Source organism: Emys orbicularis, chromosome 7, assembly GCF_028017835.1.
Source record: "Emys orbicularis isolate rEmyOrb1 chromosome 7, rEmyOrb1.hap1, whole genome shotgun sequence".
NCBI lineage: Eukaryota > Metazoa > Chordata > Testudines > Emydidae > Emys > Emys orbicularis.
This window is the reverse complement of record NC_088689.1, coordinates 89296760-89312949: the sequence shown is the minus strand read 5'-3', so window position 1 is coordinate 89312949 and position 16190 is coordinate 89296760. Positions and strand designations below refer to the sequence as shown.

Here is a 16190-nt window from a genome sequence, read left to right as displayed (position 1 = left end):
GAGTCAACAATCCATAAAGAAATATAAGAGAGAAACCTAATTGCGTCTTCCTAGACATTTCCTGATCTACTTACATATCTGGGGTTTCAAATTAGAGTTTCTAGGTATGATCTGGTGATTTTTCATACCTGGCCCAAAGCTTTTTACAGCATAAGAACATAAGAATGGCCGTACCGGGTCAGACCAAAGGTCCATCTAGCCCAGTATCCTGTCTGCCGACAGTGGCCAATCCCAGGTGCCTCAGAGGGAGTGAACCTAACAGGCAATGATCAAGTGATCTCTCTCCTGCCATCCATCTCCATCCTCTGACAAACAGAGGCTAGGGACACCATTCCTTACCCATCCTGGCTAATAGCCATTAATGGACTTAACCACCATGAATTTATCCAGTTCTCTTTTAAACGCTGTTATAGTCCTAGCCTTCACAACGTCCTCAGGTAAGGAGTTCCACAAGTTGACTGTGCGCTGTGTGAAGAAGAACTTCCTTTTATTTGTTTTAAACCTGCTGCCTATTAATTTCATTTGGTGACCCCTACTTCTTGTATTATGGGAATAAGTAAATAACTTTTCCTTATCCACTTTCTCCACATCACTCATGATTTTATATACCTCTATCATATCCCCCCTTATTCTCCTCTTTTCCAAGCTGAAGAGTCCTAGCCTCTTTAATCTCTCCTCATATGGGACCCATTCCAAACCCCTAATCATTTTAGTTGCCCTTTTCTGAACCTTTTCTAGTGCCAGTATATCTTTTTTGAGATGAGGAGACCACATCTGTACGCAGTATTCTAGATGTGGGCGTACCATTGATTTATATAAGGGCAATAATATATTCTCTGTCTTATTCTCTATCCCCTTTTTAATTATTCCTATCATCCTGTTTGCTTTTTTGACCGCCTCTGCACACTGCGTGGACATCTTCAGAGAACTATCCACGATGACTCCAAGATCTTTTTCCTGACTTGTTGTAGCTAAATTAGCCCCCATCATAGTATATGTATAGTTGGGGTTATTTTTTCCAATGTGCATTACTTTACATTTATCCACATTAAATTTCATTTGCCATTTTGTTGCCCAATCACTTAGTTTTGTGAGATTTTTTTGAAGTTCTTCACAGTCTGCTTTGGTCTTAACTATCTTGAGCAGTTTAGTATCATCTGCAAACTTTGCCACCTCACTGTTTACCCCTTTCTCCAGATCATTTATGAATAAGTTGAATAGGATGGATCCGAGGACTGACCCTTGGGGAACACCACTAGTTACCCCTCTCCATTCTGAGAATTTACCATTCATTCCTACCCTTTGTTCCCTGTCTTTTAACCAGTTCTCAATCCATGAAAGGACCTTCCCTTTTATCCCATGACAGCTTAATTTACATAAGAGCCTTTGATGAGGGACCTTGTCAAAGGCTTTCTGGAAATCTAAGTACACTATGTCCACTGGATCCCCCCTGTCCACATGTTTGTTGACCCCTTCAAAGAACTCTAATAGATTAGTAAGACACGATTTCCCTTTACAGAAACCATGTTGACTATTGCTCAACAGTTTATGTTTTTCTATGTGTCTGACAATTTTATTCTTAACTATTGTTTCGACTAATTTGCCCGGTACCGACGTTAGACATACCGGTCTGTAATTGCTGGGATCACCTCTAGAGTCCTTTTTAAATATTGGTGTTACATTAGCTAACTTCCAGTCATTGGGTACAGAAGCCGATTTAAAGGACAGGTTACAAACCTTAGTTAATAGTTCCGCAACTTCACATTTGAGTTCTTTCAGAACTCTTGGGTGAATGCCATCTGGTCCCGGTGACTTGTTAATGTTGAGTTTATCAATTAATTCCAAAACTTCCTCTAGTGACACTTCAATCTGTGGCAGTTCCTCAGATTTGTCACCTACAAAAGCCGGATCAGATTTGGGAATCTCCCTAACATCCTCAGCCATGAAGACTGAAGCAAAGAATCCATTTAGTTTCTTCGCAATGACTTTATCGTCTTTAAGCGCTCCTTTTGTATCTCGATCATCAAGGGGCCCCACTGGTTGTTTAGCAGGCTTCCTGCTTCTGATGTACTTAAAAAACATTTTGTTATTTCCTTTTGAGTTTTTGGCTAGCCGTTCTTCAAACTCCTCTTTCGCTTTTCTTATTACATTCTTGCACTTAATTTGGCAGTGTTTATGCTCCTTTCTATTTGCCTCACTAGGATTTGACTTCCACTTTTTAAAGGAAGTCTTTTTATCTCTCACTGCTTCTTTTACATGGTTGTTAAGCCATGGTGGCTCTTTTTTAGTTCTTTTACTGTGTTCTTAATTTGGGGTATACATTGAAGTTGGGCCTCTATTATGGTGTCTTTAAAAAGCACCCATGCAGCTTGCAGGGATTTCACTTTAGTCACTGTGCTTTTTAACTTCTGTTTAACTAACCCCCTCATTTTTGCATAGTTCCCCCTTTTGAAATTAAATGCCACAGTGTTGGGCTGTTGAGATGTTCTTCCCACCACAGGGATGTTAAATGCTATTGTATTATGGTCACTATTTCCAAGCGGTCCTGTTATAGTTACCTCTTGGACCAGCTCCTGCGCTCCACTCAGGACTAAATCTAGAGTTGCCTCTCCCCTTGTGGGTTCCCGTACCAGCTGCTCCATGAAGCAGTCATTTAAAGTATCGAGAAATTTTATCTCTGCATTTCGTCCTGAAGTGAAAAGTTCCCGGTCAGTATGGGGATAATTGAAATCCCCCACTATTATTGAGTTCTTAATTTTGATAGCCTCTCTAATTTCCCTTAGCATTTCATCATCACTATCACTGTCCTGGTCAGGTGGTCGATAATAGATCCCTAATGTTATATTCTTATTAGAGCATCAAATTTCTATCCTTAGAGATTCTATGGAACATGTGGATTCACTTAAGATTTTTACTTCATTTGATTCTACATTTTCTTTCACATATAGTGCCACTCCCCCCCCCCACCCCCCCCCCCGCACGACCTGTTCTGTCCTTCCGATATATTTTGTACCCCGGAATGATTGTGTCCCATTGATTGTCCTCAGTCCACCAGGTTTCTGTGATGCCTATTATATCAATATCCTCCTTTATCACAAGGCACTCTAGTTCACCCATCTTATTATTTAGACTTCTAGCATTTGTGTACAAGCACTTTAAAAACTTGTCACTGTTTATTTGTCTGCCCTTTTCTGATGTGTCAGATTCTTTTTTATGTGAATGTTTATCATCTGATCTGGCCTTTACATTATCCTGTTCCATCCTCTGCTCCTGACTATAATCTGGAGATTCTCTATCATTAGACTCTCCCCTAAGAGAAGTCTCTGTCCGATCCACATGCTCCTCTGCAGCAGTCGGCTTTCCCCCATCTCCTAGTTTAAAAACTGCTCTACAACCTTTTTAATGTTTAGTGCCAGCAGTCTGCTTCCACTTTGGTTTAGGTGGAGCCCATCTCTCCTGTATAGGCTCCCCCCATCCCAAAAGTTTCCCCAGTTCCTAATGAAAGTAAACCCCTCCTCTCTACACCATCGTCTCATCCACGCATTGAGACTCTGAAGCTCTGCCTGCCTACCTGGCCCTGCGTGTGGAACTGGGAGCATTTCTGAGAATGCCACCATAGAGGTCCTGGATTTCAGTCTCTTCCCTAGCAGCCTAAATTTGGCCTCCAGGACATCTCTCCTACCCTTCCCTATGTCATTGGTACCTACATGTACCACGACCACCGGCTCCTCCCCAGCACTACACATAAGTCTGTCTAGATGCCTCGAGAGATCCGCAACCTTCGCACCAGGCAGGCAAGTCACCATACGGTTCTCCCGGTCATCACAAACCCAGCTATCTACGTTTCTAATGATCGAATCTCCCATTACTAACACCTGCCTTTTCCTCGCAACTGGAGTTCCCTCCCCCGGAGAGGTAACCTCAGTCCGAGAGGCAACCCCAGCACCATCTGGAAGGAGGGTCCCAACTATGGGAAGGTTTCCCTCTGCTCCCGTTAACTGCTCTGCTTCCCTGGGCCTTTCATCCTCCTCAACAGCGCAGGGGCAGCCCTGTCTCTGCTCTCCAGGAGAACAACAGGGGAAGACAGACAAAGGGGAAGTTTTTTTCACAATTTTAAAAAGTTCTAGCCTTCCCATTGGCCATTTTGGTCAGGTGCCCACTCCCTTCCTTTTACCTATGCAGGGAGACTTTTTAACCCTTTACAGGTAAAGCAAGTAGAGAACAACTACCAAGAGGGATTTATAGCTAACTGGCTGGCTGGGTGTCCATAAAAGGGAGCTACCCGCTGCCTTTCATTTATCACATCTCCAAAGGAAATTCAAAGAACAGTACACTTGCCCCTAAAAAAAATAAAAATAAAAAGCCAGCAGCTGCAAAGTAGCATATATCTTATCTGAGCTGGAAATATCTCTGCTTTTCTTCAAAATTTCTGTTTTGTTTTTGTTGTTTGACCACATCTGAGGTCAAGGAAAGTCTTGTCTGAATGAAGACTGAGTAAGAAATGAGTCAGGATTTGGCTTCTTCCTGCAGGTGTATATATTCAATTATTAATATTGCTTTCTATTTAAATTCAAATTTCTTAAAGGGTGGGGTTATACATATAGGGACAAAATCCCGCCTAGGCAATTTGCATGTGCTCAGTGATAACACGGGAGCAAGTAACTTTTCCCCTCTTGCTTGACCTGTATAAGGACCAGGCAGAATTGCAGTCCCTGTACCTCATCCTTAGTTCCTCAGGGATTCATGATATCCCATAGGGGGCAGAGAGGAGGTTGAACTATGGCCCTCCCTGCCCCTCTTATCCACACACCATACAGGACCAGCAATGCAAGGAGTAGGAGAAGCTGCACCCCCTTAAGTAGTGCAACTCTGTACCTCTCATTACACTGATCTACATTACAGGCAAGACCTAGCCCATAAACAAGAAACGAGAGACTGGAAAGTTGCCTTACAAGTAACGAAACATTTTACTTACTTATTTCATCCCTGTGTACATGATCTTACACAAAGGAATGCAGATAGCTGATTACTATTATTAATATTCTATTTGTGTCCATTCCTTTTCATACACGTGCTTAGTACAAATTGTCTTTGATTGGAGTAATGCAAGAGTGGTGCTTTGGAGCAACAGAAATGTAAGATTTTTTTCAACTTCTGAAGCAGAATTAATGATAGCAGGTCTATTATTTAATAGACACTTCCAAATCTGATCTTAACTAAAATTTTGAACTTTAAAAACTAGACTGAATAATAACTTGTGGTTGAAATCTTTGGCAGATAAGCACAGGATTTTCAATCTTTGGAAATTTGGTGCAAATCCAGTATTGGGTTACGACTAAAATAAGACCAATGGCTTTACCTCAACTTTTGGGTAAAAGTCTAAACAGAAATGGACAGAACTGGGGATGAAGGAAACCGCACATTATTTCAGCATGACTGATGGTCTCTGACAGAAAGATCAGAATGGTTTAAATAGAGTACATGCTATTTATGTGGTATTTTCTTCTATTTAATTTAAAGAATGTTTTCAAATGAAAGGTTTCATGTAAATAGTATCTATTATGCATGCATTATATTAGCACCCACTGAAATTACTACAGTCAGAGTTTTGTCAGCCTTCCCATTAAAACCTCCTATTTTCAAGCTTGTTTTGAGATGGTTAGTTCAGTCTGAAAGACGTTCCAGACCAAAAGTGAATTGTTCTAGAAAATGTGAATAAAAATTTTTTCTGCCATTTAAGTCGCAAGAAGGTTTCAAAAGTTCTCTGGGTATGCAACACATCCTGTAACACACAGAAAATTTTCATAATGTGAACTAGTGCTTTTGGATATGCAAACTGTGGTAGTGATTTTTGTGATGTTTGACTAGGACCTGGATAGAGACCACTAATTTAGTCCACAGAGTCCACCAAAAAACATCAGATTATTATGATTTGGGTCTGATTTTAACAAACATAAGTGAAATACTCCATTATTAGTTCCCTAAGGCAGCAAGTCCCTCCGCCCCAAATTACAAAATGATTTTTAGCATGGAGAATTTCTAGACAGGCATGACTAGATTAAAGAGTCAGTAAGTAGACACTGAAATAACATGCACTATTTTTATACAATATCAGTAGATTTTGTCTCTTCCTGTGTGATTATATTCAGCTTTTTTTAAATATCACCAGATTATAAATATGGACAAAGATTGGTGATCTTGTCTCTTAAGAGTGTGTTTTGTATGCTTGTGAGGATCAGTCTTTCCACTGATAACATATCTGACATTGAGTCTCATTTCTAATATTCTTTTGAGATTTAGAGCCATTATCTCAGAGCTATTAATTTATTTTATTAAATAAACAAATCAGAGTATACCCAAAACACTTAATTCAAGGAATATTTTAAGTATTAAGGTTTTTAACATTTGGGAAAATATCTGAAGTGGTCTTGAGTATTACGAATACTATTGCCATTAGGGCGCCAGTGAGCCATTAATTGACTTACCAGATATATTAAGAAAGGAGCTATGAACATTATTACGTGACCTTAAAAGCTATTTTGAGGTTATGAAAACATTAGTCAGGCTAAGGGAAAAAATGTATTAGGTAAAGTGCAGCCAGTGTGTGGAAAATTACAGAAAATATTACTCTTAAAGACACAGACATAGACATGCAGAAATGATTGTCATTAACAAGTTTCATGAACTGAACACAGTAAATTATTTTAAAAAAAAGTACTGAAGTCATTAGGATGATAAAACTTTTATTTTTTTTATTTAAGTAGGTGTGTCTGTTAGAGGTGGTGTTGATAGTATTGCCTAATATTAAGGTTTATATCCATATATATAAATGCCACTATAGTTAAGGTTGGCTCATGACATCTATTTAAAGATCAACCTTTCTAAGTCCTCTAAAATTGTCATGTTTAGTTGGATTTCTTTGAAACTGTTGTGCCTCAGGAGGGTGCCATTTGAGCCAGGGTTCCAAAGATATATGCTCAGGGGGGAAAAAGTTTTTAAAAAATTGCCCAGAGTTAGAGAGAAAACTATTGTTATGATGCAGGTCAAAATGGTCTCAATCTGTCAAGTTTTATCCAAGGTAGTGCGTGGCAACTACTAAATCTTTGAGGGACCCAAATTGAGAACGGTATTACAAAATGTACATTTTTATATTACACATGTGCTGGTACCGAAAAAGCTTAAATCTTGTAAGTGCTCTAAAATCTGAATTGTTTATTGGCTTGCTTTGAAATTTGGTGTGCCTCCTGAGAGCATTATATGGTGTTAGTGATCCAAATTTGGGGTTATTTAACCAATGGGTTCCTAAGTTATAGGGTCCCCCCCAAAAAGTTTCCTTTTGGTGTTTTGTACTGTTAAACTGAGAAGTATTAATGATTGGATGAGTAACAGACCTCTTGAGGGCTCTGAACTCACCATTCCATTAACATATCTAAGGATAAGTTAATGACAAACCTCCTCCTAAGACAAAAGAAGTTTTGGACTGAATGGCTGGATTCAGCCATTTGAGAGTCCACATGTGGCGATTTTATTTTGGGGGGAATGTAATCAAAGTATTTCGAGGGGGGAAATAATATGTGAATTTTTCCTGGGAGGGGAGGTGTGTTAGTGGAGAAGGTGATTGGAGGAATAGGAAAGAGGGGTTTGGGGCTGTAGCAAGGGGAGGGAGCTTATGGGGTGGGGGATAAATGGGGATGGATGGTAGGGGAAGCGAGAGAGATTGGGGGCTCAGGTGTGAGGGAGGCATGGTACCCCCCAGCTCTGCCAGTGCACTCCAACCCCTCTGCATCCTCAGCTCTGCCAGTGCACCTCAACCTTCTTACACTGCAACTACCCTGCAGCACCAGCTCTCCAGTGCACCCCAACCTGTCTGACCCCCACAGTTCTGCCAGTGCACACCAACCACCCTACACACCATAGCTCTGCCAGTGCACACCAAACTGGCTTCCCCATCCCCCTGCATTTCCCAGCTCTGTCAGTGCATCCCAGCTGCCCTGCATTGAACCCCAACCACCCTGAACCTCAACCTCCTTACACCCCCTGTGCTGCCAGTGCACCCCAACAGGTGCAAAGAACAGCTACCAGGATCATTAGAGGAATGGAGAACCTGCCTTATGAGAGGAGACTTAAGGAGCTGGGCTTGGTTAGCCTAACAAAATGAAGGCTGAGGGGAGATATGATTGCTCTCTATAAATTCATCAGAGGGATAAACACCAGGGAGAGAGAGGAAGTGTTATTTAAGTTAAGAGCCAATGTTGGCACAAGAACAAATGGATATAAACTGGCCATCAACAAGTTCAGACTTCCAATTAGATGAAGGTTTCTAACCTTCAGATGGGTGAAGTTCTGGAACAGCCTTCCCAGGGGAGGGAGTGGTGGGTGCAAAAAATCTAACTTGTTTTAAGACTGAGTTTGATAAATTTATGGAGGGGATGGTATGATCAGGTTGCCTACACTGGCATATGGCCCCTCTGTGGCTGCTATTAGCAAATATCTCCAATGACCAGAAGTGGGACATTAGATGGGAAAGGCTCTGAGTTACTACGGAGATGGGTGGTGGGTCTTGCCCATTTGCTCAGGATCTAACTGCCATATTTAAGGTCGGAAAGTAATTTTCCCCCAGGTCAGCTTGGCAGAGACCCTGGAGAAAGTGGGTATGGGTCACTTGCTGGTTTGAATTAGAATAAATGGTGGATTCGCTGAGGACTTCAGTAACTCAGCCAAAGGTTATGGACCAATTGCCAGAGTGGGTGGGGAGATTCTGCAGCCTGCAATGAGCAAAAGGTGAGACTAGATGATCATGATGGTCCCTTCTGGCCTACCAGTGCACCCCAACCCCTCTGAACACCCAGCTCTTCCACTGAAGTGAGGACGTTTGTGGATTACTTTGTGGTGTCTGACAGCTGTGATTATTATATGAGATCTATTTTTGCAACCTCTGGTTTTGTTAGAAAAGGGAAGAGCTGCATGTATATCTTCAGGATCCACTATACATAATTTCAATGAAGAATTGTGTGCATTCTATAATTAGCAGGGCACAGGGGTTTTATTACGAAGGGTATTAACAGTAGCAAGCTGGAATATGAGTCAAGTATTAGGGGGTAGCTGTGTTAGTCTGTATCTACAAAAACAACAAGGAGTCTGGTGGCACCTTAAAGACTAACAGATTTATTTGGGCATAAGCTTTCGTGGGTAAAAACCTCACTTCTTCAGATGCATAGAGTGAAAGTTACAGATACAGGCATTATATACTGACACATGGAGAGAAGGGAGTTACTTCGCAAGTGGAGAACCAGTGTTGACAGGGCCAATTCAATCAGGGTGGATGTAGTCCACCCCCAATAATAGATGAGGAGGTGTCAATTCCAGGAGAGGCAAAGCTGCTTTTGTAATGAGCCAGCCACTCCCAATCCCTGTTCAAGCCCAGATTAATGGTGTTAAATTTGCAAATGAATTTTAGTTCTGCTGTTTCTCTTTGAAGTCTGTTTCTGAAGTTTTTTTGTTCAATAATAGTGACTTAAATCTGTAATAGAATGACCAGGGAGATTGAAGTGTTCACTTACTGGCTTTTGTATGTTACCATTCCTGATGTCCGATTTGTGTCCATTTATTCTTTTGCGGAGGGACTGTCCGGTTTAGCCAATGTACATGGCAGAGGGGCATTGCTGGCACATGATGGCATATATAACATTAGTAGATGTGCAGGTGAATGAGCCCTTGATGGTGTGGCTGATGTGGTTGGGTCCTCTGATGGTGTCGCCAGAGTAGATATGGGGACAGAGTAGGCAATGAGGTTTGCTACAGGGATTGGTTCCTGGGTTGGTGTTTCTGTGGTGTGGTGTGTAGTTGCTGGTGAGTATTTGCTTCAGGTTGGGGGGTTGTCTGTAAGCGAGGACTGGCCTGCCTCCCAAGGTCTGTGAGAGTGAGGGATCATTTTCCAGGATAGGTTGTAGATCCACGATGGTATGGCTGATGTGGTCCACGATCTACAACCTCTCCTGGAAAATGACACCATAACTTCAATCTCCCTGGTCATTCGATTACAGATTTAAAAGTCACTATTATTGAACAAAAAAACTTCAGAAACAGACTTCAAAGAGAAACAGCAGAACTAAAATTCATTTGCAAATTTAACACCATTAATCTGGGCTTGAATAGGGACTGGGAGTGGCTGGCTCATTACAGAAGCAGCTTTTCCTCTCCTGGAATTGACACCTCCTCATCTATTATTGGGGGTGGATTACATCCACCCTGATTGAATTGGCCCTGTCAACACTGGTTCTCCACTTGCGAAGTAACTCCCTTCTCTCCATGTGTCAGTATATAATGCCTGCATCTGTAACTTTCACTCTATGCATCTGAAGAAGTGAGGTTTTTACCCACGAAAGCTTATGCCCAAATAAATCTGTTAGTCTTTAAGGTGCCACCAGACTCCTTGTTGTTTTTTTCTGGAATATGAGAGCAGTCTAAGCTTTTATTGTCTTCATGTACTCCAGATAAAGTGAGTGTGGTTAATGTCAGGTTTAACTGTGATGGTTAAGTTAAAGTGAGATGGTGTCCTGTGAGTAAGTGTAAGGTTGTTGTAAAAGGCTGTGAAATGGTTTTAAAATTGTATACATGTGGTATTCTTTCTGGGGAGTTGGATCTGGAACTTCCTGAATCTAGTAGTGCCAAGAGCTGGTGTGGGTATGTGCATATTGAGACATTGCTTAAAGAAGGTAGAGGAAAGATGGTGTGGGCAACCTTTTTATCCTTTAATAGTGTTAGTTAGGTGAGTGTGAATGAGTTGTAAAAGGAGGTAAAGCACTTGTACATTTCAGCAGCTGTGGGGTTGGCAAAGTAAAGGTGTGTGTGTTAATAGGGCATATTGGGGCATTGCTGAAAGAGAGCAGAGTTAAGTTTGCATGGGCAACTTTAACTGTGAATTTTCTGGTTTGCAGATGTTTGAGTTTTGCTCAACTCTACATACCACCAAGTAACCTTAACTCTCCATTCACATAATTTTTTACCATTGAATGAATATATATAGATATATATAATGTGTGTGTATAATTTAAATTTACAGTTGCATTAATTTCTTTTAAAGCAAAGGAAAAGCGTGGCCTACAGTGAGGAGGGTTTACAAGTATAGAGGTATAATGCAAAACATTATTGTTCTCTTCTTACCTGGTAAGACACTGTAACTGGATTCATGTCCACCCAAACCTATAAAAGAGTCAAAGACTTCTGTAATGCCATCATCAATATTAATAAGGGGAATGCTTGGTACTACAGCAACAGTAGTTGAAGTCTTAATCTGTGGTTGTCTGTTTGGTCTGTGGTATGCTGAGGAACCCTTTCTTGATCCTCTATAGCGCATTCTCCTTCTTTGCCTCCTAGGAATTTCATTTGTTTGATTTTGAGCAAAATCAATACACCAACAGATAAGCAGGAAATAATAAAGCAAAGATGCAGTCTGCATGTTTTCCCCTTCACAAGCAGTGTCCTAAAAAAGAAAAAGTGAGATATAGATACAGCTTTTTATAATATATGTCATGTAATGCAAGTTTATAGCACAGTTATCAGAAAATACTTAGACTGCTCCAGGGTGGAATTGATTTAAATCATGATTTAAATCACTAGTCAGGAAGACTCGATTTAATAATGGATTTCTTCATAAAAGTGCATTCTTGTTGGTTGTTATAACCTTAATACATATTCTTCACAACTCAGAGGTAGATGTAGGTTTCATTTTTAGAAGGTACACACTATACATTTTTAAAGTGATTTATTTTGAAAACTTTTCAGATTAGTTTTACAGCTATATGATTGTTTGGTTATTTCATTTACCAAAGGTAATTGAAGCAGATATTTATGAAGTCATTGGGAGGTGAACTATCTCCAATTCAACAGGTTAATCATTAATATTTGGAGGATTTTCTTGCCATGCTGTATTAGGAGGAGAACATCACCAGACAGACATTTAAATTGTTTTATTTAACTAAAACAACGTTATTTTTCTTCAACAGCAAACATGTAATATTTTAACAAAACAAGGATATGAATTTTTGAATTTAGTTAAACATTCAAGTTTTTTAAAATCAGGGTTGTTTTTGTTAAAATTGTTTTTAACTAAAATAGTTAAATGAAATATTTAAAAAAAATAATAAATCGACTACGTCAGCCAGGTCAACATGAGAAACTTAAAATATTGGCTTCTGCAGCTAACTCAGTCGTCTTCACCTTCATTTTGTTGAGGTCTGTTATTTCTCACCTCTATATATAATTTATTTATTTATTTATTTATTTAAAAACATTTTTGCTGTTAACAAGCATGTTATCGCTGGAGCCACAAATCCACAGTTTGAGAACTGCAAAACTAAGCATCTCTGATGGTATCTTGTAGACTGAGCACTGAGGCCCATTGGGTAGAAAGAAAGATTAACCTAAATAATCTATACAGAAGCCCCTGGAATCCCATAAGATTGGGTCCCTAATCCATGAACTATTGGAACTCATTTACAAAACTTTTCTTAAACATTACATAAATATATTGTCTCATACTATAGAATTAGAATTTATAATCCCTATTCCATGATGAGACACTATAGCTCAAAGATATACTTAATTAAAACTATCTTTAGATAGGTTTTTTCCTCAAAAAGCATTTTATTAAAAAATCCGATTTAAATAAAAAAAATCCAATTTATTTTATTTTATTTTTTTAAATCATTGATTTTTATCCACCTGCTCTCATATCCCAAAATGGCAGGTTGGCATGGACTCTTCACTTCTTGTAATTGTGACTCTCTACAGTTGAGCAGTACATTTGAATTCAAATATAGGCCTGGATACAGGGCTATTTTTATTTTTAAACAGATAAGCACTGTGTTCAGGCAGCACGGATATGAAAATCCTTTCCTGAATATGGAACAGATTTCCATATCCATACTGCTCAAATACATGTTCATTGCTCATCTAATAAGTAACTAGCTGTACATTTGGGGCTACATTTAAGTTGATGGTGGTAGTTCATTGTATTGTTAGAGAGAGAATTGTTAGTTTTCTGTTAGATACAAATCGTGCCTCCAGCCAAGGAAGGAGACAAGAGTTCATTGATGGCTGTAATTGAAGGAATACTTTCTCCAGCCCTTAATCACCACTATTGCTTATGGCTGCACGACCTCTTCACCTCAGGAATGACTGGGTTATTCACACATTGGCAAATCCACTTCTTTCTGTTGTGTCCCAAATCATCTTTAGTGAAGTACACAAGGACTATAATCCAAAAGGATTGTTCCATATTGAGTTGTCCCCTACACTACTAAAAACACATCTCAAAATGGCTAAAGATCATGGAGTTCCTACACTGAACCAGTCGTCAAATTATGTTTACTGTCGCCAACAAACAGGGTTAAAAAAAACCACTAGACATTTTCTGGAATGCAGCAAGCATGTCACACAGCTGTTTTTCAAGTGTGGAATGCACTCCAAAAAGAGGTACTTATGACAAGTATTTCACCAGCTTTTGTCTTCTGACTTGTTGTGACAACCTTGTAGATCGGGGTGGGCAAACTTTTTGGCCCAAGGGCCACATCTGGGTATGGAAATTGTATAGCAGGCAGTGAATGCTCATGAAATTGGGGGTTGGGGTGCAGGAGGGGGTGAGGGCTCTGGGGTGGGGCTGGGGATGAGGGGTTGGGGATGCAGGAAGGTGCTCCGGGCTGGGACCAAGCGGTTCGAAGGGCGGGAGGGGGTCAGGGGTGCAGGCTCCATGTGGCGCTTACCTCAAGCACCTCCCAGAAGCAGCGGCATGTCCCCCCCTCTGGCTCCTATGCGGAGGCAAGGCTAAGCGTGGCCAATGGGAGCTGTGGGGACAGGGGCAACATGTGGAGCCCCTTGGAGCACCGGAGCGGGACAAGCCCTGGACCCCACTCCCCAGCAGGAGGTCGAGGGCCGGATTAAAACATCTGGAGGACAGGATGCAGCCCCGGGCCATAGTTTGCCCATCCCTGTTGTAGATGCTAATATTATTATCCTGCAAAGATGAGAAAATGGGACCTTCTCTGATGAGGACTTGTGATTTGGAATACACCTTGCCACCTTTATAGACTTAATATATATGGAGATATACCTATCTCAAAGAACAGGAAGGTCATCGAGTCCAGCCCCCTGCCTTCACTAGCAGGACCAAGTACTGATTTTTGCCCCAGATCCCTAAGTGGCCCCCTCAAGGATTGAACTCACAACCCTGGGTTTAGGAGGCCAGTGCTCAAACCACTGAGCTATCCCTCCCCCCACTAAAGCTGTGGCATCCTTCCAAGAGAGGCTTAAAGCAACTACTTTCCTTTCTTTTTTAAGCTCTTCAAGCAGGGTTTGTATTTATCCTTGTGCCTTGTAAAGCACTGAGCACATTAGGGCTTGGCAAATAATAGATTATGATAGTTGTGCGGAAGGGCTTTATTTGTGTTTGGGGGAGACGTTGTTAGGAATTTTGTTCTGGCACTAGCTTTCTTTAGCCATACTGACCTTTTGTTCTTGTAAATGTAACTTTTAGTTAAATTCTGTTAAGTGTCCAGAGTCTTTTGAATATTAGTCATGGCCTTAAGATAAAAGTGTTGTATCACCCTAGGACAGTGGTCCCAAAACTTTTCACGACCGTTTCCCCCCTTACTTCTGTCTGCACACACCCCCACTGGGAGACAGGGCCAGGAGCAGGGCCGCTGCTTGAGGAGGGGAGTGCAGACAGGGACCTGGGGGCCGCGGCTGGGGTTGCAGCTGGGGCCGGGAACAGAGCCACGGCCAGGGGCCGAGGCAGTAAGTAGGTCTGGGATCAGAGCCAGAAGCGGAAGTCGTGGCCGGGACACGGTTGGGGGCCAAGGCTGGGAGTAGGGCTGGGTCTGGGGCCAGGAGCCGGGGCCAGAGCGGGGCTGGGTGGCCCTCCCTCCCTTACCCCTGTGGGGACTGTCCTGGGCCCTGCCGTGCCCCCCGTGCGTTCCTCTGTGTTCCCCCTAAGGGGGGATATGCCCCGTAGTTTGGGGACCTCTGCCCTAGGATCTAGAATATTTTTTTCACCTGAACTAGACTACATTTAAAACAGGATTCAAAATGGCAATATTTTGGGATCCCAACAACTGTGGAAAAAATGAAGTTCCTTTTAATATTTACAGTTTCACAAATTACAGTAGCAGCATCCATTTAAAATGCTGAAGTAGACATCTAGTACATTTAATATTAGGAAAGGTAAAGTTAAGTAGTTGATGTCTTTTTAGGTATCCATTTAATCAAAAAATATTTATAGGAAATTGCTGTGATTTTTTTGTGTTTGCACAGTATTAGTGATGAGATTGCTTGCATGACATCTTGAGTCAATGTCAAAGCATGAGAAATTTAGATCTTTTTATGATACAAAAACTTCTATATATACTGGAAGCCATAATCACATATTTACAGTACAAATGCATGGGCATTAAGTTTTCATACTCTAGTTCTTATAACATGAAGCACCCACAAAAACCTACATTTTCTGCTATTTTAATAGTCCTTTGTCTTAAACTAGATTTTGGTTTGTTATGTTGAGAGTATACATAATGTATGTAATTGTAAATAATACTGAGTTAGAGGATGTCACTAAGATGATTGACCATCCTTGATAGATGAATAATAGATTAGCTGTTGCTGTAATTTAGTGAAATTAAGTCAGCACATCCCTTTTCAAATAATGCCTTTATATTCGTGCATAGATAGATGTAAGATGTTGCCTCAGTCTCTTGATCTTAAAACAGTTTTTTAATCACCCAGATTTTTTTTCTGCTAATGTGTCAGGTCATTTTTCATACTGCAGGTTTTCCAAAATTTCCTTTTCTTGATACAAAGCATATGGTGGCTTCCATGTTTTTCATGCCACTCATAGCAGAATTTTCATATTTTGGTTTTTGTACAGGAAGTTAGTAGTAAATAATTTTTAGAACAGTAAATTTGTACTTACCTCTTTATAATAATCTTTGTTTAGCTACTTTCATCTGAGGATGTACGAGTACTTTAACAAACATTAATTAAGTAGGTATGCGTTATTCCTATTTTACAGATGGGTAAATTGAGGTACAGTGAGGTTACATGTCTCACCGAAGCTCATATACAGAACTAGTGGCAGAGTTGTGAACAGAATCCAGGCTATATTACACCCAAATGCCTTCTTCAATTACTAGATTTAC

General features: G+C 40.7%; 2 protein-coding genes across 4 annotated transcripts in view; one reads left to right on the top strand and one right to left on the bottom strand.

Moving 5' to 3' along the window:
- ECM2 (extracellular matrix protein 2) overlaps positions 1-11458 on the bottom strand; it is a 33236-nt gene extending 21778 nt beyond the window's left edge. Inside the window, exon 1 of the mRNA XM_065408726.1 lies at positions 11164-11458. Coding sequence (XP_065264798.1) covers positions 11164-11458 — 295 coding nt within the window. The remainder of the gene's footprint in view (positions 1-11163) is intronic.
- The window catches only part of CENPP (centromere protein P), a 362315-nt gene that overhangs the window by 267997 nt on the left and 78128 nt on the right, over positions 1-16190 (top strand). The gene's annotated exons all lie outside the window — the stretch shown is intronic.